At 45.1% G+C, this 26,380-nt stretch overlaps 1 protein-coding gene across 5 annotated transcripts in view; it reads left to right on the top strand.

Annotated features, from left to right (window-relative positions):
* The window catches only part of LOC143355243 (uncharacterized), a 202,465-nt gene that overhangs the window by 93,118 nt on the left and 82,967 nt on the right, over positions 1 to 26,380 (top strand). Inside the window, exon 1 of one of the 5 annotated variants that reach the window (XM_076789906.1) lies at positions 6,263 to 6,456. The exons of the other annotated variants lie outside the window; for them this stretch is intronic. Coding sequence (XP_076646021.1) covers positions 6,337 to 6,456 — 120 coding nt within the window. The 5' untranslated portion in view covers positions 6,263 to 6,336. Of the gene's footprint in view, positions 1 to 6,262; positions 6,457 to 26,380 lie in introns of those variants that run through there. 5 annotated transcript variants of the gene reach the window in all.

The following is a 26,380-nucleotide window of genomic DNA, read 5'->3' as shown; positions in this document are numbered from 1 at the left end:
TTTTTCAATCCTTGCGCATTTAAAACAGTTTGGTATGAAATATTTTAACAGACGTTCTTTAATTGAAAATTATATACTCCTCTTTCGAGTTCTTCTTTCGACATTAATACCGTTGCAGTATTTTCGTAATTGTTAAGACTCCGACGCGACGGTGGAGTCCGGGTTTATTTTGACCCAGAAAATGGTCCTAAAATTCATCAATTATATATGTTGTTATAAGAATGGTCGGCGGTCCGAGGGTTAATGATTTTGTTATAAATATATTTTTAGCTGCATAAATTTTGTAAACATATGAACGTTTAGTGGTACAAAAGAATTTAATGCTATTTTTACTACCTCTGAAATATGGTTAATTCACCATATTAATGTATTTTTTTTCTGTTGCAGGTGAGTCGTGTTCCTTCTAACTTCTTATTTTGGGAACAATGGATGGGTAATTAGTTTATTGATAATTTTATTGAAAATTGTACGAGATTCAATCGCATTAATTATTGAACGTATACTGCAAAATGGAAACCAAAGTTAATGATTTTAATCATTTTAATATTTGAACAGAGATTGTAACCATGCAATATTGATGTGAAATAGCTAATTATTGGCTTCATTGGAATGAGTACATAAACAATTTAATTATTATAAAGTCGTAATTGCACATTACGTTTACATTCATAAATTTCAAATCTTTGTTAGAGAATTGATTTAGTTTTACGTTGTCTAATTAAGAAGGTGAAAATAGTTGTATGTTTTACGCCTGCAGCTTATGCATAACCATCGCATAAATTATAATGGGAAGCACACATGTGTGCCTATTGTTTAATCAATCGAACGCAATCAAAATGTTTGCAGAGCGAGTAAACACGCCGACGCACAGTGCTCCGGATCACAGAGTTTAATGAAATTTTAGTATAATTTTAGTGCTATGCAAGATATGGATATTAAATTCGGACTGGGAACTATTTGATACTAATTACTTTTTAACGACATGTAACAACATATATTTTTATTCGTTAACTTAAAAATGGTTTCTTTCACATTTCACATTGTAATGGATATTATAGTCGGTAACTTATCTACAGTGTATCATCTCATGTGTTCATAATCTAATACCTAAACGGTGCAGTGGGAAAGTTTCTTAGCATCATAATACGACGTAACGGTGATGGCTTGGAACAGTAATAATTTGCGGTGTAGGACGAAGTAGGCAACAATTCTTGCATAATTACACATACAGGGGAAAGTGTGCTGAATATATTCCAATTTATAAACACAAAGAAAGACGTTTTGTTGTTGATAACGAATTTCCACAATTTTCTTTACTTACTTGAACATTTCTTTTTACTGAAGAATGTTTTTAATTTAAAGCTCAATACATGTCCGTTACACATGGAAAAATATTTCATATAATCACTACCCTGGTAGAAGAAAAATTATTTGAAGGACGAAATTATTTGCAAATATATTCAAGGCTGGAAAGTAATATTGCACGTTTATTAAAAAAGTAAAATAAACGGAAGAGAAAGTCCCTCTTTCGTTTTCAATCACTATCCTTCTCTATGTTCGGCATACTACAAAGAATCCAGCACCTCTAGTATAACTGTCGCTCGGTAGAACCGACGATACGACAGTTACGGAGATACTAGTGTGTAGCAGTTTTCTAGATCTGTGCATGCACTTCGAAAATTTAATTTTCGCCAGCATTTCGGGAAAAGGGGTGTTCCCTCTCGAAAAATCTGCAATTCGACAGCACCTCTAGTATAACTGTCGCTCGGTAGAACCGACGGTACGACAGTTACGGAGATACTAGTGTGTAGCAGTTTTCTGGAGCTGTGCATGCACTTCGAAAATTTAATTTTCGCCAGCATTTCGGGAAAAGGGGTGTTCCCTCTCGAAAAATCTGCAATTCGACAGCACCTCTAGTATAACTGTCGCTCCGTAGAACCGACGATACGACAGTTACGGAGATACTAGTGTGTAGCAGTTTTCTGGAGCTGTGCATGCACTTCGAAAATGGAATTTTGCCAGCATTTCGGGAAAAGGGGTGTTTCGTCCGCGGATTGGTCGGCGTGGCTGGCATTCTTCTCGAAAAATCTGCAATTCGACAGGCGCAATGTCGCCGGTGATAACGCGGTTTGGAGGCGAGGCCCGATCGAACAGCAACATCGTGGCAACAAACGGAAGCGAAATCAATTAACTCGGCCACGTGTGTGGACGCACACGAACCTGACCTCTCATTTTCCATTCTGCACGGTCGTAGTGATACGCGTAGTACAACCTACGGAGTTACGTACGCTCTCTCTCCCCTATAGCGTTGTCCTGAACGAGCAGAGCCCGTGCCCGCGTACATTAGCCGCGTGGGTTGCCATGGGCAACCCATGACTAACACACGTTCCAGCATCACGTGTCTCTCCCTGCGTTTTCTCCCTTTCTCTCGCGGATCAACCCAGTGCCGTGACCACTGCTGGGGCTGCACACCTCGATGCACCTGGGACGAGTGCATCTTTGCTACTCAACTTTGGCTCTAGCTGATATCGCTTTACTATCAACCCTGGAACCACACTGTTGCACTTTGCACAACGGGAGACAAAAGTATTCACAGTATATGGCACCATTAGATTTTCACGAATTTTTCTTAAAATCCCAGAAAATTAATAATAATAGATGCTTCTGAAAAGAAATGTTCAACCCACCTAAGGCAGACGTTCTTGATGATTTTATTAATCTTTTTTCTATGTTTTTGAAGCTAAATCTTTGAGATCGATGAAAATTTTCTTCTTGTAACTAAATAATGTTTTTCGAATTTTTAATGTTATTTCAATGATAAGGGTTTATCAGAAATAATCTAAAAGATTAGACATGTCCGTGGAACACTCTCTTATGCTAAATTTTTTCTAATTAGATCGGATGAAATTTAGGTTTATGGTGGTTAATTGATTACTTTCCACGAAATGGTATCCGGCACGTCATTCTACCATTTGCTATGGGAAACGCATGACGTGTTAGTGACGTCATATTTCGTTGAGGGGTTGACGTGTCGCAAGAAATAGTGCGTATCCCTAAATTTTTATTACGTGTCATAGAAAATCCCGGAAGTCGGAGCAATTGGCTAAATCTACTCTGTCGTGTGCGAGGATCATTTGTCATTATCCTGTAACCAATTATACTTTTGTGGTATCGTAGAGGAGTAATGGGAAATAATGAAATTGAAATTGTCAAACATCTTCCTGAGACAGTATGACATTCCTTCACTAAGTAAAATTATATAAAAATAATAACAAAGTTTGTAATGCACGTTCTTTGTTTATTTATTTTGTAACGATAAGCAATAAGTATATTTAACCCTCATACAATCCCCAGGTAAAAATTCACCAATTTTCTGTTCTGGAGACTGTAAGATCCTTGCTATCACTACTTTTATTTTCTAGTTTTATTCTTTATTTTTCTAGTTTTATTCTCAATATAAAATGTTAGTAAATCTCAGACGGATCTTTCGTATAACAATTTTTGGAGAACGTGTGAGAGTTAAAATTGAAGATTTGGAGCAAGACAAAAACTAATTTTTAGAATCAAATCGGTACGCTTGAAGAGCCGATTTTTCTGCTTTCTCATCAGGAAAATAGTAAATGAGCTAAAACGCGGTCGACTTGGGGGGACCAGCGCCATCAACGGTTGCCACTCGAAATTGAATAACGCCGAATACCGCAGCCTCCGAGTACTAGTGACGACACTGCGGTTCATTCTTCTTCGTCTCGCGAATTATGCCCATCTTCTTCTAAGGTATTTCGCTCGTTGAAGTGTCCGTGCCCTAACACCGGGTCCGTTCTTCTTCTCCTCGTCGTTCTTATCGTGACATACTTGCCATTTTCTTCGTCTCTCTTTGTCCCTCGACCGGGCCTAGCTCAGGGATGTAACTTTGCGGTTGGACGCAAACGGCACGTGATTCGCCGCGAGGCGACGCGACGCGATTTACGTAATGTCTCGCAAATTTCCATGGAGGTCCGAATTATCGATTTTCAAACGCGACGTGCACCGTGCGCTCGCTTTCCTACCCCCATAAACCTACCCCTACGGCTTTAATTGGATTCCTCGTAGCGACGTCCGTCCACCATAAAATAAAACCGTGCACGTGAACAACGAAACGACGTTCTCCGTCTTCTGCTCCGCGGTGTCCGGCGTGCATCGAGCTGATCATGCTAGGAATATTTTCGGGTGGGTCCTTATCGGCAATTTGTTTTCGGAAAGACGTACGCGCGTATCGGCGCTCCGCCGTAAACGTGAAAAGACGAAATCCCCGTCACGAGAAAGTCGCTATTTCTGGGATCCCTCGGGGCGTTAGATCCAGGGTCTCGACTGAAAACGGATCGTCCCTGAACTCGCAGCGAGTCCACGCGAAAGGGAAGGGGTCATGGAACCTAGGAGAGGGAGGAAACTCCGTGTGGGACAAAGACGCCGGCTGTGTTCGGTGGGGGAGGACGAAGGGCAAGGGAAGAAGGGAGAGAAATGGAATAGGGATGCTGTTCCTGAAAAGAGACGGGCACGCTGCTGGAGGAAGAGAGTGCCGTCATTTCTGGCTACCCTCGTTACGCTTCCTCTCTCTGTCGCTCTTCTCTCCTCTCTCTCTCTCTCTCTCTATCTCTCTCTCTTTACCGGCTCTGTTCAGCCATGGTAGATACTCGCCGTTTTCCGGCCGCCTTTCAGCGTAGAAAGAGAGAGGCGGAATGGTCGAAGGAAGACGGGAAACACCCGAGTGGGATGAACAGAGAGGTCAAGCAGAAGCACGGAAGAATGGACGGAAGGAATAGAGCCGGGCTAGAGAGACGGAGGAAGCTATACGGGGATCCGGAGAGGACAGTGAAGAGGAGGAAAGCGGATCCGAGTGAAAGAAAGACGAACGGGAACGCGGGGCGGGACGGTGAAGAGACGAGATAGAAGGAGAAAGAGAGAGAGAGAGAGTGGGGGGCAACAAAGGGAAAGAGAAAGATGGCGCGATAGGGCCCACAGTGGAGACTCACGTGTGGGGAAGAGAGAGGGTGTTAGAGCCGCGCGAGGAGAGCCGTAAAAAGGAAACGGGAGAGGGAAGAAATTAGAGGGAAAGAGGAAACCGCGAAGAGGGAGAGGCGAACCTTAACGAGAGAAAGATAAACGTAACGAGTGACGAATCGTTAGACAGGGTTGGGAATACTGTGTGTGCCCGTCGAGGGAGCACGAGCGAGACGAAAGGAGGAACCGTCGGGCGCGAGAGAGAAACGAGGGGGAGGGGAGAGACCGAGAGAGAGCGAGAGAGAGAGAGAGAGAGAAAGAGCGACGGTGACCGAGAGTCGGAGCTTGTGGGTGAGCGAGGGAGAAAGTGCGACCGTACGAAAAGAGAGGGAGAGAGTCGGCAGAGACGAGACAGAGTGCGCCCACCGAGCCGCCTCCATACCACCTCCAGCATTCCCGGCCTGTACACACAGTTGCAGCTGCACTGCCGCCGTGGCTCGCTCGCTCGCTCGCTCGTTCGCTCGTTCACTCGTTCGCTCGTTTGTTCGTTCGTGTGCACATGCGGGACTGCGCGCGCGTTCCACTCTCGCTCGCAATCATCTCGCCGGTACGCTTTTAACGATGTGCTCTCCTTTGGATATCGGAGCGTGTCGCGTGTGAGTTTTCCTCTCGATCGGAGTGGTGTCGGTGTTCGGAATATAAGTTCCCTCCTGAGCGAGGCGATATACGCACAGTGGGGAAAAAAAAAAAAAACGGTTGACCAAACGCGCCACCCCCGGTGGCTCGCGTTCCATCAACGTGTTCCCGATCGGTAAGGTCATCGGTGGAATCGCGCAACGACCGGGCTGAAACTTTGATCCGACGCCACCTCGGATCGTTCCAGGCCCCATTGATCAGTGGCACGCAGCCGACAAGTTCACCTTCACCCCTTTTCCGCCCTTATCTCGGACCACGTACGGTGCACGTGCACGTCCGAGCGCCAGGTCGCCGTGCACTACGTTACGTATCGGGCCGGAGGATCTCCGCGGAGAGAAACCCGTCGGCGTCGTCTCGTTAGCCAGATATTACCACTACCGGCCCGGAAAAAGCTCTGACATTTCGCAAATGTCAGCCGCGGTCTCGCGCGCCCCACTGCTCTCCACGTAGCCGGAGCGTGATAGACGATAAGGAAAGCACCCGTGCGGATTTCAGCGTGACGAGGCCGCCAGCCGCTTCTCTTTCTCTTTTCTGCGCCCGCGGTTTTTCGTTGCTCGTCGCCGGCCGAACAACGAGACATGTGATCCCGTCAAGCCGAACAGGAAGACGCTACAGGCCACGCATTATCTTGCCGCTCGCCCGAGGCTAGAACCCGCTACAACGATGGACTGGATCAGGAGGCAGGATATCAAGGAGGAGGCACCGGAAACTCCTACCGCTTTGACACCAGACGAGCCTGACGAGTGCTACTTCGACGAAGACGCCTCCATCGACGAGGGCATGGTACGCGGATTTTCGCTTCCTCCTACAACCCTGGCCCGTTGCATGCGAAATGTGAATCCTCCTCTCCTTTTTTATCTCTGAAACCTGTTGGAGGTTCATTTCTGCGCGCATGTGTATTTTACACGAGTGAACATTGTTAACCTTATTATAGATTCCTGGCTTCTATATGCGAAGCGTTTTGACAGGTTTGTTGTACATCATTTTGAGGTACTTTACTTTCTGAGTTTTCTTTGACGTTACAGTTACAAATCGGACATTTCGTTCACTATAGCCGTCCAACGTCGCCCGGTGTGTACGCTGACGACGACTTTAGTCAGCCGTTAAAATTTCAGGTTGTATCATAACTCTGCCGGAGCAAAGTGTGTCTGTTATGTCGATGGTTGCCCATTGTCTCGTGTTCTATATCCTTTTATTCTACGCTGCAATTCGAGTACGTCCGCGTTGGAATAGCTGCTCTGTACCCGTGGTGCGGCGCATTTGCGCGCACGGCAGCCATACGTTAAACGTCTAATAAACGTTTCACATCCGCCTTTGTTTTGCTGCTATGAATTCTTTGAGCACGGCGGAACTCGCGTCTATCTGGGTCTAGCGGTGTAGATAACCGAGACACTTGAGTCGCGGTTCACGTAGTTCTAATGTCGTTGAATCGTACGCGTATGTATATTCTGAACGGCAACGGATCTTTATATAAATTGTCTGCATCATTCTGCTCAAGAATTTTAGTAGATTGCGAACAATACACCGGCAATATTAAATTCTGATGTTGGCAAATGGTGGCGACCAGTTATGAAATAGAATATAATTTTACACGTGGAAACAGAAGCAAACTACAGTCCTGCTTTTATCAGTCTATGTGCGTCTAATGTCTTGCATATGTGTATGCGTGTCTGCGAGTTGCAAGATTTCATAAACGCAACAGATTCCCTAAGGTTGAATCCGCGTGAAGCACGATACCACTCTCCGTTTGCCAGTACGTTAATGCGTTCGAAAGTGATAATTATTCGATGGCAGAATGTCTGTTCTACAGGCTCGGCATAAACGGAGTACTACTGTACATACTTGAGACCAAGGGAACTATGCGAGAGAGTTGCATGATTATTAACCCTGCGTATACCGACGCGTGCTCCACCTCCAAGGCGGTTTGCTCGGAGCAATGCAATTAAGGGACCACGTATTCGTGGACCAAATATTGGGGGAGAGCGAAATACCCCTTGCATAGAATATAGAAACGTTTCGCTTCTGCAGCTGACCGAGTGCTTTTGAAAATCAATATGTTTTGGGCAATTCGACGTCGATTATCCACACCCCGAAACCGCATTGAAATACGAATATGTTCTGGTAAACTACCTCGCAGCATGCATTCCGATCAAACGGGCAAATCAAATAAATCTTGCGAGTTAGAAACCACTAGTTTGCGAGAAATAAAAATTGCATCAATCAATAACTTGAGAATAACAAATTTATTTTTCATGTGCTCGGTGAAGCAAAAGGTTTATCGTTCTCGAGACGGGACATTTAAAAACATGCACCCTCCTCGACAACGGGAGTTGGGTCCATCTTGACCCAAAGTTATAAATAGCCTGCGGATTTTATGCATTTATGACAAAAATAAGCACAATTTAAAGCAGTGGACATATTAAAAATATTTCAGGGCAGCAGCGTATTGGTTTTAGCTTAATAAAATAATCAAAAGAAGAAATTATTTCGCTCCTGTGTCTTGCAATCAATGTAAATATATTTTTATTTTGCATAGAGATCCACAGTCTAGTTATAAACGGTCCATTTAAATTCACTTTACCACGAATCATCTGTCGTCCGAGGGTTGAATATTCATTTATGTACAAGTTATTATTTGCCTCGGAAACTTTTCAAACGATTGCTCGTCGTTTATAAAGCAACGTCCATTGTGCAGCAAGCACGTGTAAGATATACCAATAATATCGGAGCAAACGGCCGCGAGTTGTGAAATCGCGGAGCCATTTGTGCGAGAAAACCGTGGCAACTTACACACGTTGCGACTTGTAAATTATCGAATATTACGAGCTTGTATCTCATTGTGCAAGCGACCCCGGCACGCTGTTCATCATCGTTTGATCAACGGCTCTCGCTAATTCGACCAATCGACTAGCTGAAAGGAAACCGGTCTCCGAACGATAAAATACAAAATCGTGGGATGATTGTGCAACCGCGAACAGTTTGTCCCGCCAGCTTCGAACGGGTGTAACCGAGTCCGCAGGGGTCCTTTTTAATGGAATGGTCCGGCAACTAATTTAATGCGTCGCCACGCATGGAGGACGCCTTGGAAAGTTGATTCGGGTCGACAACACGCCGATCTTCGTGCAGTCTCGTACCTTTCACACCGTTCGATCTGTGAATGACGGTGCCTGGGTCTAATTGGACCCGCCCGTTTCGTTTCGAACGCTCCATCCGTTCTCTCAACGATCTGCCTATAAATTTCTACGTTCTCGTATTATTTCATCCGAAGCAAAACCAAAAGGATTAACCCTTCGCACTCGAGTGGTGACATTCAAATGCACCACTAAAAATTGCTGTATTATTATTCAAAATATTTTTTACATTATTAAAGTTTGTTTGTATTTAATAAATTACTAAACATTTCAGTATTGTACGTAGTAAATTGCACCATTTTCGTACGTATAACATGAAAAAGAAATGTATAGAAGAAAAATATTCTGGGTCGGAAGAAATGTTTCGTTTCGGAGTTCAAATAGCTTCGAGTGCAAACGGTTGACACTTTGACTGCCAAACTAGAAACCCCAAAAATTCCATAAAATCAAAGTAAGTTATTTAATGAAATAAAAATTGCAAAAAATTAAATGTACGATACTGAGTAATCCTCCAACTTTCTCGCATGTTACAGATCCTAATTAAGTTTAGTACAATGAGTATATCAACGTAAAAATTCGTTTTAAAACCTGCACAAATAATTCCGTCAGCCACAAATGGCTGACGTGGCGTTCAACGTGTTAATAGAATTTAATTGCAATATTAAAAACAGTCGACGGATACGAAAATAGTATAAGGTGTTTGTGTGTATCTATATTTTCCACGTAATTCATACAGAATATTAAAACCAGTTGATGATTTGCTAATTTGTGATCTTTAATCCGCAACATGAACATAAAGGATAGTTACGTGTCCGCGGAAATTCTGTGAAAGAATGATATAGGTGTTGGTATTGAAATTGAAGTATAGTTAACAGAAATTTTCTGCAAGTTCGCATTGATTGCAATTATTGAGTGTGTCGCGGTACAAAAAGTACCTTTTAATGTTTCGTTATCGAACAGAAGTTATCGTGTAGCCCTGAATCGGCCATTGCAGTCTTACTTTGGAGCCCAGTGTACCAATTTTCATGTAAATTGAAGTTCTCGCATTCGCGTTCCCTACACTTTTCCTCGAGCTGGAGATTCCGGACCACTTCGCGTCCCCGCCCATGAGGTCCTCAAAGCCGTCTGCCTTCCAAGGGTTAAGGAGTACTCATTTTTATCAGGCAGGGATTCTGTGGAAGCCGGGAGCCATGTGCGCATCGCAGACGCGGTTAATCTTCGATTCTGGCCCCGTGGCAATCATCAAAAAGCGTATCTCGAGCCGGGGTAACTCGTCCCTCGATTCTATTACGAGAGCTCGGTCTTGCGCGTTTCCTCGCGATAATTTCCGTGGGCCGGTTGTATCGCGCGTCCGAGCTCAATAATAATTCAAATTAACGATCCTCGAAGCAACTCCGACCCACGGACACGCGATTCAACAACCCTTTTTCTCGCACGGCCCGCCAGGCAGGGCCCGAGATCCATACGAGGATTTAGGTCTGCCATCAATTTCGCTTTATCTCGCCTTGACCCTTACTCTCTCCCCTCCCATCGCTCTTTACGACGCTTCGAGAAACAAAGAAATTAGCGCGACGCTTCCTTCCGGCGGTGTACGCCATAATTGTTATGATTCCCTCGCGTGAAGTTCGAGCAGCTTGGTTCTTACAGCTGCTGTCGGCTTGATCGATTGAGCCTTGATACTAAACGAGAACCGTCTCGATATATGCGAGAGCCTAAATGCCGCTTATGTCGTGCACAAACACTGGCCGTAGATACCAGGACAAAATGTTTAGCTTTTTAGTAACTATTTTATAGAAATGTTTTCTGATTCAAACGACACCAAACACGACAGAACTTGGATGATAATTACCAGCTGAGGTCGCGGAGACTCGACTATCCGAACGGTTCGCAGGTTGGATCGATTAATTTCCAGATTCGTGGAGGAGGGAACTCGGAACGGTTCTGAAAGTGTGCACTTGCATTTCGCATTCTCGACAGAATGGATTTCCGCGAGCCCCGACCGAAGTGCCGGGGGAGTCCTTTGTGAAGCGAGCCATAAGGTTGCAAAGCGCGGCGATTAAAACTATCGATCGTTAATGCGCGTGAAATGTTTATATCGCGACGAGATGCATTAGTGCAGCGCGAGGACCGGCCGCGTTCCATTGAGCAGGTCTTCAGGGCCGTAATTCAAGCAGCCACTTCAGAGGCAAGAACCGCCGCAACAATGCCCGTAACTGTAGATTCGAGGTAACTTTACACTCGAGTCCATTTTCTCTTTGCCCACTTCAGCCCGTTGCTGCAACGTTCGCGCCCTGCCGACCGAGGGAAAGGGTTTGCGACACGTGTTCGAATTTCCCTTAACGGCCAGCACGCTCTCCACAGGCCCACCCTGGAACGCGCCACGGCAATTACCGTCACGTAACTCGAGATCGCTGAGCTTTCGGAACCTGGGGATTCGGGATGCCTCTGGGACAGGGAATCCGCAGATTTCTTCCCATCGACGCCTGCTCCGCGCCGTTGCTCGGTTTCATTTCCCATAGTGACCCGTAAAAGTGTTCGAACATTGAAATTTCCGCCTTACGATTTATTTTACCGCTGCGGCGATCAGAATTTCCACGTACTAGGAAACTCGAAGAATGTGTGTTCAGTCAGTTATGCCTATGGATCTTTACTTCATGTCCTGTGATAAATCTTGTCGGTGCAAAAGAACGCACAACGAAAATGCCGTTGCCGAGCGACATTTTATCGATCCGGATCAAGGCGTTCTTCTCCGCGATAAAATAATGTTTAAAGGCTTCGCGGTGTCTTACATTTCAAATTGAAAACAGATCGCGAGCCGGAGTATCCCGCCTGACTCACCGCGAAGCCGCAAAACCTCGGACACCGTGTTCCATACAACGATACGTTCAGTTTATCGTCGAAACCACGATAGGAAAAAAAGTCGTGTTAGAGATTAGGCTAATTACAGATGTAGCCTGTCCCGGTTATCTGGTCCGCGTTTACGTCCGGGGACGCGCTCGGTTAGCGTAGTCTGTCCGCGACAGATAAATCGAAGCAAGATCAGCGACACAACGGCCGGTAGTTATCGCGGTTGCATGGTAGCGAAGACGAGACCCACACGTGAGTCGTAACCTCTGTTCACTGTCGCACAACCGCGGGGCTTTTTTTTTCGTAAGTCGACTCGATAAGAGGAAGCGATAAGTCGGTGGAAGCCGCTCCGAAACCTTGGCAACGCCGTACTTCGAGACACCGAGCGCCCCGGATGATTCAGCGCCAGCTGCGCCCTGCCCGGCAAGGCCCGCCTAAACTTGCCCCGAAATTTGTTAGTCAAAATCGGGTTGCCCCGTTCCGAGAAACGAACAGCCGATCGATCCTCGCAGACTCGAACGACACGCCGTTCCGACGCCGTTTCGCTCAATCGTTTCCCCCCCCCCCCCCGACTCTGCGATTTTCCTTTTTCCCGTCGGATAAGTGTCGCTGTTCAGCCCCCCCCCCGGCGCTCCTATCTGGATACTCGGCTGAAAATCCTGTTTACGGTCCCATTAAATTCTTGCAACCGCTTCGAACCTCCGAGAAGCGAGCAACAAGATATAATAAAATACATAACAGCTAGAAATAAGTTCGAGCAGAGTCAGAACTTCGAACATGCTTCTTCGTGCTGCTTATTTATCGGGGAAACTTTATGCAACGCGTCGCTCCGACGGCGTTCAACAAACAACTTTTTTCTTTTTTTAAACAGAACTTTTCGCTCGGTTTCGTAGTAAATTGCATCGCAGATTTATGGCCGGACGGTATTCTTTTTTCCCCACTTTCTCCCATCGAACGATCTCGCACCGAAATCGTATAATTTATGAATCGTTCCGCCTCGTCGTGCTCCTTGTCTCGATAAATCATGCGGTGTCGCGTGATTACCTGCCATCTCGTGTCTCCCTTCTTTTCGACAGCTTACAGTGATGGACGAGAATTAGGTGCTGTTTCGGGATACGCTGTGGGTGGAATCGTGCACGATCTTGGGAGGCGTACTTAATTTAATTAAACGCGACACAGGGAAATGTGGAACTGCGCGTGGGAGGATACCCGTCGATACTGAATTCTAGAGAAAATCATTTTAGAAAATTACACATTTGCAGAGGCATTCTGATCTTCTGAGATTGCCGATTTTATGCGCAGTTAGAAGAATTTTAGAACGTCGTGATATTCTTCACAATTTATTAAAATTGTTCAGAAATGTACACAGGTTGCAAAACACTTATGCTTGAAGAGAATCCAAAAAATATTGATCTGTTGAGTCCTCAAAACCAGAATACCCTTTTAACCCTTCACGGTCCGGAAGTATTTCAAGTTTACTTCCCACCAGGTCCAAGCTATTTTCCATACGAAGAGAAACTGTGGACTCAACATTTTTACATGAAGCATAGAAAGGAAAATATTTATACTTTTGTGAAAATTTATTAATATGTATTCAGAGTAATAGGATAAACAAGACGATTTAAATTTGATTTTGTCCTAGCATTTCCTTAGCATTGGACCAAGTAAGTAAAAGTGCCATGCCGCTTCTATGGTTCGTTAAGGGTTAAAATAGTATAACTTCGTCCCGAGAACTTTTTGAGTGCTTGCAGTGCTATTAACCAGCTGTTAGCCGTTTTCGACGAATATGCTCGTCACGAGGAATACTGTGTTATGACAAAATATTTTCGTAGAAAAATGTGTGTATGAAATCGAGTTAATTTGACTTGCATTTTGCGATCTGAAGGTCCGCAATTTCACCGAGCCTGGAAACGTATCGATCCGAGTATAGGGGAGATGGCTACCTTCCGAAAATTCCGTCCGTCAGAATTCGGACAACCGAGCACAATTAAAGCCCGCATCCCGCTGAAGGAATCTCGAGGCTGAGCCGATTTCCACGAACACGGAACGACCCTCGCGGCAGACAGGGCAACCCTGCGTCGCGACGCGTCGCGTCGCATCGCGTCGTGGACGTTTGCGGGGGAGGAGATTGACGGGGGGAAATATAATTTCAATCGTTCGCCCAGGACGGGAATCTATAGACCGTCGCTGCAGGCAGAAAACGGGGGGATGTTGGCGAGCAGTCACCGTGGGGATGAAGCATGACTCACCCGGTGTGCCACCACCCCTGTTTTCGGCTGTCTCGTGCCGGGGAATCCACCCTCTATGCCGTCTCTCTCTCTCTCTCTCTCTTTTTCTCCTTCTCCCTCTTTCTCTGCTCTCTCACCCTCGTGAATCGAACGGGACGGAGAACGAGCATTATCATAATCCGTGTCGACAGCCCATAGAAAAAATACGAAGTCAGACGTGCTCAGGTGATCCTGCACTATTGTCCTTCGACGCTGCAGCGTGCTGGGCCAATTGTGCGTACGGACGATGCCCGAGTCATCGTCATGGACCGTCATGGACCATCAGCTTTTCGGGGCCGACGACTCTTGTTTGCAGAGATGAGGTTCGGGGTGAAACACTTTACCGATGATCCGTCACGCACACGCCGAAACTGCGGGCGCTTTTCTTTTATTAGGAACTATGAATCACTGCTCGGAGATTCCGAGTATCATTAGTGATCAGCGGGCTGAATTTAGGGTATCGATACAATTCGTTCGTCAGCACGGTAAAATTAACTGTCCCTCTGCGCCTCGTGTTGGCGCGACACGTTTTCTATTGATTCTTGGTGAATTGTATATGTTCTACACTTCATTTGGTTCTACCCTTTGGGGATGATGCGCACCGTACGCGCATCACCGACTCTGACGGATATTTCGAAATTGATTACTAGACTGCGAGTCTTCGTGCAAAATAAGATTTTTCTAAGTCAATTTTAACACATTTTGAACCCCCTTTGCGACACATTGTCGGCATCATATATTTAATTCCAACATCTGTACACAAAATTAAATTATTCGGCTCTCCATCGTGTTGATTCTCCACTATTCTGTCAATTTGATATCGAGGGGTTAAATCAAATTAGAGAAACAGGTATCGGTAAGTTATACAAATATTATTATATTTTAGTATTTTACCTTCCAAAAACAAAAAATTGCTATACTTATGACCTGATAAATCTAGCAAAATAAAGTTTATCGCATATTTTGGAAGCTGAGTCTAAATAGACTGCGACAAAGCGAGGTACGAACCAGAAGTAAATTGCGAACGTCGGATATAATATCATTTGAAAGCCAAGTGACAAACTAACGGAGAAGAAACATCTTCATCCATCCTCACATTATTCCACTGTGAGAACATTCAACTTCCTGAACCGCCTTCGACCACGTTATAATTCTTGGACCGCGGCTTTTTAATACCACCATCCCGAACGAATATTTCACGTCATTCGCATCCACGTTTCAGCTAGAAAAACGTTCCTAATCCGTCTTTTTCAGCATCCGTGACCGGACTCACAGTCTCTGACTCTAAACGACTTCCATACAGGCGGCGACCGAAAAAAGCCACGATATTATTCGGGCGCACACGTGGCTGGGAAACAGTGTGTCGTCATCGCGTTTGCTTAACGAATTAATCCCATTATTATCGTTCGTCTCGCTCCCGATGTCCGGAGCAGAAAGAGAGAGAAAGAGATAGGAAGAGAGTAGTGATGGCTGCGGTCCTTCTCAATTATTGTATGCCTGAAAACAACGTATAATTGTATTTAAGATACAACCGGTGCCTTCATTTTTCAATACGGTTCTTCCATAAAAGTATTTGATGACCGAATTACTTTGACCCTAGGTGTACGGGACCCGTCAAAATGGCGGGTTCTAATATTTTTAATTTACGATTATTGAGATTGTGAAGATCCATCTACGTGGAATTACTCAACAAACTTATTTCCTTGGGTATATATTATTTAAAAAATGGCTGAAAACTTGGACAGACACATTCTTCTTATTTTTATAAAGTAATGTAAAATACTAAATTTTAAGGCTCCGTGAACCTAGTGTTAAAATCGTGAGAAAGAGATCACTCCCATCGCCGGAAGAGGGGGGCATGATCAGTGCCGCCAGACGAGGGGAGGGAGCACGTATCGAGGGGAAAAAGTTACCCCCTCTCGGCCAGTAGTGGAGTATGCATGAGAGAGACGGAACGCGTCACGTGACCGTGTCGCGGCGGAAGCGTGGGGGAATAGCGCGGTGGAAGGGGAAATTAGAGTGGGGGAACAAGTCTTGATCCGGCGACTCTGGGCATACGTAATAGCATCTGGAAAAGCTAGCATCTGCCACGGAACGGTGAAAGACGAGTTTCGATGTTGAAACGAGATTAGGTACCCTTCGAAGGCGGAGGAGTACGTTGGATTTATGCGCTTCCTTGGGCGTGCACGGTCGGACAATCATCGTGGCACAAAGAGGGGGGTGGTGCTCGGCAACGTCCACCCTCGAAACCTGTAGGGGGGAGCAAAGGCTATCTTTTATCATCGGCGATTCAACGGATCGCCACAGAGAAATTACTGCGGGTTTTGACAGCGAGCTGAGACGGGCAATCGTTATTTTATCTCGATTCCCGGCCCGGGATAATTGGCACGAGCTTCCTGAAAGCTCGTAATAAACGCGCCCGTTTAATTGATCCTGTTTACGTCACGCCGCTGTTTGATCGCCGTGCTCTCATAGCCTCCGAAATTAATTGATTTGCTCCTCTGTCGCGCGAAATCGTTTCCGACTCGCTGGATTTTTGTCAGTCATAATTTCGTGATTTCAATCACGCTGAAAAGCTCTCTCTCTCTCTCTCTCTCTCTCTTTCTCTCTCTCCTGCTTCCGAACTCGGGAACTTTGTCGCGAAATTGCGAACGCGAATTGCTCGTTTCGCAAACGTTCCCTTTGATGCTCGCCGAACTTTTCGATAATGATGAAACTCCGGCGGAATTTTGATCGCGGAGGTACCGCATGTATTTTTACAGCTGGTCGGTAATGGTTTTCGAGAAACACTTTCTTCGAAGGTTAATCGTTCCCGCTTCTTGAATTGCGTCTATTGATCTTTCCTTTCACTATTTATTTGTACAAACCGCATCTCATCGTCGGTAATGTCTCGCGCGCGCGCGCGCGCGCGGGGAAAGAGTACGTCGAATAATAATGTTTGCAGAAGCGTCTACGAGAATTTCTTCCGTTCGCATTTTCCATGACTTTATAAAAATAACAAGGGCGCGTCTGTCCAAATGTTTAGCCACTTTTCAAATAGTACACACCCGAAGAAATAAAGTTGTACGATTCCTCATGGATCTTTACAATCTTGACGATCGTGAATTAAAAATATCAGAAGCCGCCATTTTAAACCAATTTGTCGGAGCTATTAGAAGCAGAAATAGATTTTCGTTGAACTCCCGTTTCTCGGAATTAATGCAGATCGTTCTCGTCTCTGCGTCCAGCTAATAAGAAGAGACGACAAACGATTGGATTGCTACGATGCTATTTAAGCGATTATGGTCATTATTAAATGAGCAACATCACGCGACTGTGGCCGGTTTTCGCAGCGGACGGGTTAGAAGCGTGCGTTATCCCCGAGGCTGTGGATGATTCGTTCGCTTTCGCCTGCCGTTCTTTTATTCGCGAGAGAATAGCGAAGTTGGAACACGTTCTTAGCATGGGGACCCCACTGGTCTGGCGCCAAGCAATAATAAACGATCGCCCACGCTGTGAGCTCTTTTCCCTCTGTCTCTTTCTCCCGCTTTCTCGAGGTTTCTGCACCGAACCGGGCCTATAGCGTCGACGACGATCACACTCGCAGAATCCTCTGACGGCGCTCGCAAAAAGCTCCGCTGTCCTGCGGAATCGATATCCTACCGTTTGACGAACCGTTCGGTGCTGCTCCTGGGTAGACCGAACAACTTACCTACGCGGAAAACCATTCACTTCCGGTAATTATCTCTAAAATTCATGATTTCTCAAAAATATTTTGCAAATATCCAACGTTGCAAGCTCCTTGTGTTTTTGGAACGGGAATTTATCCGACGGTGAAACAACGTTTCTAGAATACTGAGGGGAAGCTTAAATCTCAATTGGCCTTTTCTTATCCAAGTAAATAAACCACTTATTTTTATTTAGTCAACATCGTATTTAGTTTTGTGTGAGTGTGAAAGGAGAGATAACGAAAGATTATAGAAATATTAGAGGAAAGAGAGGGAGCCATATTGCAAAAATTAGCATCCGAATCGCTGCAAGAGTGTTTTCATTTCAAGGCGGTTCAACGGTTATTCAGATTTCGGTGCGGATAGAACGAAACGATCCGCTTGTCGGTGACCATAAATTCGAGTAAAAGTGGTTGATGCCAGTCGGAAGAATTCCCAGCCCGTCTTGAACCGGCTTGAAGATCCTTTACCTGGACCTGATTAGGTCCCCTCTGGAATGCCATTTATCAAGAACTCGGGGGCTTCGAGATTTCAACTACGCGCTGTCCGACAAGCTTAGAGCAGGAATCATGCTTTGACAAAAATGACCGCGAGACTCCGTCGACCAATTAAATGCCTCGTTAGAGCACCCTTGATGGGCCGGGCTGAAAAAAAGAAGAGGATGACCAGATCGATTAGGATACGATGTTGAATCTTTATCGAAAATTCCATGTGGTATCGTGTTAATTGCCGGCACTTCGTGGTAGCTTCTTCTCCCGAATTGCATTCCTCGAATTATTTACCGCCGTTGTACCCTTCATCGTTTTACACCAAACGATTTCGACCGTTCTATGCAGAGACGAGAAAAATACGATTTAACCGACACGCGGAGAAAACGAGACAACTTAATTATCATTTCCAGTGTAGGAGTTTCGAAAATTCGTTTTATGGTTTCTTCATGAAAAATCATGACAACGCTTTTTTCTTTCGAATTGTTATTTACTTCCCCGCCGATTTCAATCAGTTTTAAATATGTTGGTCACCCTCCATATGAATTATAGGATCTGATACTGTGTTTGATATAATGGACAAGGAATGTTAAATATCTCGTGAAGTATTGACAAGGTCGCGATGACCTTGGATTAGTACAAGAATAATAAAAGGGAACGATTGAGTGTTGATAGGTGCAATTACACCTAGCGGGTGCATCCCCGTGAAAAATAAGGTTATAAAAGAAAATTAGGACGTATTTTGCCGTATGATTGTTTCCTGTATCATTTTGTTTCTATTTTTACTTTAAAAACAGCAGTGACCCAGTTCCCGGAATCAGCCTGTACAGAGACAATACTGTTCAGAATCGTTGAAAAACGTATCAAATTGACACGGGGGACGGATGGGGGTTAGAAAGCGCGCTTCCAAGCTGGAAGATCCCCCTAAGTGGGTTCCTCGATAACGCGGAACGCTCGTAAAATGTATCGCGAGAGCGAACCGGTAAAAATTCTCCAGATTCCCGGCGATACTACGATTCCGTATCTAACGAGTCGGTGGTCTCCTTCGCGGCAGGACAATCGCGAAACGTTGGCCAGATAACCTCGCGCGGAGGTATCAGCTTTCTTATTGTCGCGCTGCGCCGGCGAAGAACGTAACGCGAGACGCGGCCGCAGCATGTCGCCAAGAGATTATGAGAGCTATTTCCACGTGCGTTCTTCTCCGTGGCGTAACGGTCGGTAAACGGATGCGAGATGTTTCTATCGCGCCTGGGATATCAGAGTTTGCTGAACCTCCGCGGCAGTCATTACGGAGGCTCGATACTGTCTTCGTCACGAGTCGAGACCGCGGATCTTTATGCGTTTATAGCTCATCGAACTCGCAGCGATGCGACAAAGTACCAAACGTAAACGGAAGTTGCCGGGATTCTGCTGTGGCTGATCGAATTATTGCCGCCACTTGCGCGAACCAACGGATTAGATTGAAACAGTCAATTTTTATGTGGAACCTTAGTTTGAATGTTTTGTTAGGGAATATTTAAGTTTATAAACTGGAAATGTGTATTTGGAAATATTGGAGGCAACGTTGTCTGGCACACTGAAATAAATGTATGTTATTCTGTGTCAACATTAACTTTCTATTAAAAGAAAAATATGGTAAAATTTACGTTCTATTCGGTGTAGGATTTTGTAAGACTTACCTCTGGTTGCTATAAATTTTCATAAATATTCGTAATCTAGCTTGTGGAAACCATAATGGAAGTGTTTGGAGAATGTTAAATAAAAGCATTATAAATATTGTGTATATTAATTGTAAGGTACAGTGACTACATTGACATTGACTTCTTTTCTTATTAAAAGTATTCTTTTAATCAGCTGGGCATAATACAGCATCTTTAAATTCTTTCGTTTTTACTATTTTGTACGCGATCTGCTCAATTTATTATCATAATACATGTATAATATGTAATCCAATCGTAACAATATTGGGATAAAAAAGGAAACAAGGCAATTAAATGAAACCGTAAAGAAAACTAATTACATGCTCGTGATTCGTTTCTATATGAAGGTGAACGAAGTAGTTATACAAAAGTTATCGATTCAAAAATGCACTGCATTTCTATGGTTCGTGAAACTATATGCGATAGAACGGTAAGACATTGATTGTTATAATTGCTGAACATTCCTCACTATCACAAAGTTGAACTTTGAAGACTGTTTAAAACATCATTGCAATTACAGTATGGAAAATGAATGCAATCAAAGTTCAGATCCAATTAAGAAAGAAATTGATATACGATTTTGTTATAATAGATGCATGCAACTGTTCGTATAAACACACATCGACTGTTGTGCTAATTTTGAGGTACTTTCTATTCACGCTGCGTGGGCTACCGACGAACCATGACATTGCATTTATTACACAGATTCATAAGATATCTTATAATATTACGAGATTTATTACCACCATCTATTTCGATAATCATCTTCGTAATTACAGTGTCCGATTAAATGCAGCCTGCCGTCTGCATAAAGTATTAAAAAAGGTAGAAAACAATCTCACGAACTTCATAAATCCTAGAAACGTCTTAAACTGTTTATACTTGTACACCCTTAAATATTCGGTTGGCAATTCAATTAGAAAATAGCGCATTCTAAAATATACTTACGTCTTCAACTAAAGTAATATTGAAGAAAATTGTTAAAGGAATTGTAGTAAACTCGGATACGGTAGTATAGAGGGTGTATAAAAATTATATGTCACGACCACCATAGCGTGATTCTACACCTCTAGATCGGTGGAAATCTGTTAAAAGAATGCACCGCAAAATTCACCTTGACCTTGGAAATCAAGGTCAAAGTGTCGAAAAATGTTCTTTTATTGCATCGTATAGTACACATCACTCAAATTTTTCGATACTTTGACCTTAAGTTTCGAGGTCAACATGAATTTTGCGGTGCATTTTTTTCACAGATCTCCACCGATCCGGAGGTGTAGAATCACGCTATGATGGTCGTGACATATTATTTTTATACACCCTGTACAGTTAAGTGTCCGCAGTCGGGACCGAATGGCTCGAGGAGGTGAGTGAGATGCAGAGACGTATCATCTTTTTGGAACTGGCGTGGGAGGGGATGGGGGGATATCGGCGGACACTTAACTGTGCAGAAGAGCGAACGTTTCAAGTGTGCACTATTGTGCTCGGTTGACAGCACAAGGGTTGATGCTTGGCGAAAGATCCGCGGTCTAGTCGCAGATTTGCAGTCTCAGAGACAGATAATGCGCGAATACGGTCCAGTCGCATGCCTTCGGGAGTGCGTCGTGCGAAAGAATGGGGCTCCTAATATTGTCCTCAAGCAGCTGTTCACCGAACGGCAACGACGTTCGTCGAACGATCGTCGGTTTCCAGTGATACACTGTTGTCAAGAGCATCGAGAGCATCTCGGGCAAAAAGCCTCGGCAGGGTTGGCAACAAAGGGACGGATTTCCTAGGGGGGGTAGGCCAGTTCCGCGGACAGAACAAGGGGAAGATGCGATGAAGAGACAATACGAGGATTACAGTGTCCTCGCGTCAAGACCCATCGTTCTCCACGGGCGGGGTATATACTCCGCCCCTCTCTTTTTCTCTCTCTCTCTCTCTCTCTCTCTCTCTCTCTCTGCGCCCCGGATCGCCACGCTCTCTCATGCTTCGTGCTTCACAAAAGGGTGCTTTTTCACACGGAAATGCCAGCACGACACTCGGAGCTGGATTAATCGAGCGGAACGAGCAGCGCGTGCAAGAGCAAGAGCAAGAGCGAGCAAGCGGAACAGTGGACGAATGTGGCCACGATCCGCGATCGTTTCTCATTGTGCCTGGCGGCCGCGTGATTTTCAACCGACGGGAACGATCCCCGGCGAACTCTGTGCTCTCGCGCTCCCGATTTAACCGCGATTACGGAACCGAGACCTGTTACTGTTTCACGATTCAGCCGACATTTCGATTAAAAGGGAACTTTCGACACCCGGGTGTTACGCTTCGCCCGCCGCCACGCCGGCTACGGCACTGCCTTCGGAGAAACTTTCTGTGCCCCTTCGTTAACCCTCCGGCGGTTCGCACCGACGGCGACCTTCCGGATTGAACCCTTCGCGCTCGGAATTTCTTCGCGATTTTCCTCCCGACGACTCCCTACCATTAACAGCCAAGTCACGTGACTTTTGCAGAGCCAGCAGGTCGGCAACCGCTGTATAATACTGCCGTATTAATTTTTGTACAATTACTGTAATTAAAAGATGGCGATACATTGGCAATTATTGGATACATTTCCTCATTCGAGCACATATTACAACAATTGCGGAGAGTCTAGACGAGTTCAATCTTGGAATTTTTATACAACAACAACTTATGCTAGTACGTATCGGTACACGTCTAGTAATGAAGCAGCCACCGGAAATTGTGAGATTGCACCGATCTTTTGATAACCCGAATCAATATTGACACAGACATCGTTGCCCGAGGGTTTCTGGAATATACATACGCACAGATGCTACCGAACGAATCCGATTTCCGAATCGCAATATCGGAAATCTGCCGATCCGAAGACTGAAATATTAATCCCGAATCGATCGGTGCAAATCGATGTAAGCCATTTGGCAAGATAAAACGATAACAGATAAAAGATTCTCCTGCAATTTTCTCCTTACCAAGTGCTTGTACTTTTGTTGAGTCTAGTCTTCGCGGAGTCAACACTCGTAAAGTTGTACAGTTAAGAGCCAAGTATAGTCACGTGACTTTTGCAGAGTCAGCAGGTCGGCAACTGCTGTATAATTCCCGTTCACAGCCTTCAGCCACGGACTTAAGATCCGTCTTGGTCTTGATCCGACGGGTCTTAAGTCCGTGACTAAACTTGTCACATTTTTTGCTATGTATTACCGATAACATGAATTCTGACGCCAGAAACGTGCTTCGAGTTTTTGACTTTATTTCGCAGAGAATCAAGACAGAATATAGCTCAATTTGTAGCTGGAGATATTTTCTCTCGATTTCATCCAGAAAACTCATCCAGCGGCATAGAAACGCTTGGAAATCACGGCGTGCACACCGTCAATTTTTGGCCTACTTCTAACGCTTGTATTACCAAATATATGCATGATCTCGGCAGCTCATGACCAGCGCGCGCTAGTTTGAACCTTCCTCTTTCGAATGAGCCCTTACCCAGCGAAAAATATTCTCATATAAGGACGAAAAGTCGAGGCACATAAAACCATTTTTCGTCTATTCCTGTCGGTAACGTGATCACTCTACCTTATCGCGAATCTACGAAGTCTTGGTTTTGAAGTGTTTCATTCAAAACCGGCGTTGTTTAACGTACGCAAAAGTCTATTCAACACGTTTTAGTCACACGTGACTGACAGTAACTTTTGACTGGGCTTAGAAATTCGTTTTTATTATGTGATATCCAGATAAACCGAATTTTATTAGAATCCTTCGAACTCAAAAGGGTTAAGACAACGTCCCTTATAATACATTTTAAATTTCTAGGTTTAATCGACATGTTCTGACGTTAGAGGTCGGTCGTACAGAAAGAAACCGAGAAGCGTTAATATCATGGATCCAAAGTTCTCGGTGTTTTGTTAAATAAATTGCCTCGATGGGTTAATTCGCCACAAATGCAGAAAAGCGAGCGGCCGACTGTCTCGTTACTCGTACGATAGTCCGTTCTAACAGCCGTGCACGGCAAGCTCGCGTTAAGTCGGGGAAAGGCGATTAGAGTAAAAGTTAAGATCACGAGAAGCCAGAGTTTAGAGAGCTAGCACCGGTGAGCGCCGGTTGGCACACTAAAAGTCCACGACTTCGGAAAGCTCTCCGGGAGCAGAGAGCTTGCGGCTTCGCGTCGCTGCGAACGCTTGGCCATGACCCTCGGTGACCCCTTCTTCTTCCGTCTTGTCTCGTCATGATTTCTACCACGAAAGAAACCGCTTCGAGTCGAGGCGCTGTTGGCGTTGAAGTTGAGAAACTTCGGAGCTCTTCCCGGCAAAGGAGCGACCGGAGAGCTTTTCGGAATGCCGAAGATTACCGTGGATGCTCGATGCCAGCCGAGTTTGGTGTCCGGGGAATTTATCACCGACGATACTCGGCCCGGAAAGCCCTCTAACGGAACATCGAAACGGACCTTAGGCCTGGGAAGCTCGTAACACGCCGTGAATTATCTCGATCTAACGATCGCTCGGCTATTGGGCCGACTTTACGCGACGATTAAGCCAGGAAAATATTCTCTCGCTCTTTTTATCCGTTCACCAATCTGACCGTTACAGGCGGACATTAAGCCCCTTTAACGTCGTTGCCAGCGACTTTTTCCACGGATCTCCTTCGCTCGTCGCGTGAGAATTGAACGGGAAGCGACTCCTCGAAAGTTCCGAACGGTTTCGGACACGGTTGTTGTCTTCTGGGAGAGTCCGATGACTAGATAGCAGGATGCAGGTCGACTGGTTGTGATTCAGACGCTTTCGCTTTCCATTCTCCTTCGCTGCAGAATGCTGATGTGAACTACAGGCGGTGCACGCTTCTTATATTAATCGCCGAAACTTGCGGGCCAACGTTCTGAAAGTTGTTCCTCCGCTTTGCATCGTCCCTTGCAATTAGTGGCGTCATTGCTGCTCTATCCTTACGCAACAACGATCTTTTCTTCGATCTCATTGTAAGCTCACATTTCTGCCAATTAGTTACAAACCTATGCCAATTTTATTCGAGGAAAGAACAACAACATTTCATTCTTTAGTTGTATTTAAACGTAAGCACGTTTTTCAAAAGCCAGTTTCGAGAAGAATTTTTTAAATAATTTGGAAAATAGTTCGGAGAACCTGAATCCGAACAATTTAGTTAGCTGACTCAAAGAAATGAAATTGATCATTTTCATTTTTACCACGGGTCGGTCAAAATGACCGGCTCCAGATTTTTTATTTTACAATTACTGAAATTGTAAAGATGCTTTCAGCTTTATAAATATGCAGAAAATCGAAATAAATTAAATCTCGACATTTTTATAAGACAACATGTATCAGTTACCTTTAAGGCTCGGCAGGTCTAGCGTTAATAACGTTTCATCGGAAGACCTTGACGAATCTTGTCAAACTTCTGTCTCATATGTGTTCAATGTACAAATAAACACACGTGGTGCTTGGGGCGGGAACGTTTATTGACCGTGCGCCAACTTGGCAACGAGCGATTAAATAATCGTCCACGGATTTACGCCTCGCCATGGGATCGGTGGAACCAGAGCTCCCGCGTTTAGTACTTAATCTGTTATCGCCGGCGGGAATTCAGAGACCCTCCGAGTGCACTTATTTTTATCGTCGACGTCCTAAATCGTGAACGGCCGTTTTTATTTTCGGTGGCGAGACAGTTCCATTGACGTGCTCGGCGCCCCATTTCTTTCCGGAGTTCGAGGGTGAAACCCGGCCCTGCTCCCCTTATGGAGTGATTACTTGCACCTCAAAATGGAGTTGAAGCACTTGGACGACATTGCGAGTATTCGAGCACGAAAGTCCCGCGAAGTTCCCAGGGGAGACGCGCGAAAACCCTTTTCTCTTGCTCGCAATTTTTCGGATTATTTTCCGACAATTGCTTTCGTTTGCAAACTATTTCTCGTACGTTCCTCGGGGTGAAAATCCACCCATTCGCAATTTTTACATGCGAGTGATTTCTGTGTGTGTTGCAAGATATTCTTACAATTATATCTGAATGTACGGGATCAAACATTTCATGGATCTTGTCCAAAGGATAGTTATGTGGGGCTCGTAGGTTTGCGATAGGGGAAGTGTCATGTTCTCTTGTAGAATCGTAAAATTTGCATGATGTTCCTGGTTATCGGGCACACGGCCCTTTCGCGCGGCCGCTTCCGCGTAGGCGTCGTCGCAGCAGCAGGTAAACAAAGTCAGGATCGTACATTCCGCATGCACGGTTCCCAACAAGCTGGCCGTGACGCAGGAACTCGAGATGCCTAGGGTTCGCACTAGAACTATTCGTGCTTAGATCGCGAAAGTTGCGAGCCGAACGCAATCCGCAGATGTCGAGCAGCTGCCGCGGCAAATTGCCTTCGTGTCTTGCATTTAATCTGCCATTGGTAGCTTCTCTAGTCGGAACGACGAACGGCATGGCACAGCTGGCAGGACTTTCGAATTCGACAATACAACGAGCTACGTCCCATCGGGCCATTCCCTAGCCGAGGTTAAAAATGGGCGAACGAGTTTCCGGTTTCACGGTTCCCGGCCACTTTTACCCTGCCTTTGACCCACGATCTGCAAACCGTTT

Source organism: Halictus rubicundus, chromosome 6, assembly GCF_050948215.1.
Source record: "Halictus rubicundus isolate RS-2024b chromosome 6, iyHalRubi1_principal, whole genome shotgun sequence".
In the NCBI taxonomy this organism is placed as follows: Eukaryota; Metazoa; Arthropoda; class Insecta; order Hymenoptera; family Halictidae; genus Halictus; species Halictus rubicundus.
The sequence above is the reverse complement of the archived record's forward strand: the minus strand, read 5'-3'. Positions and strand labels throughout refer to the sequence as shown.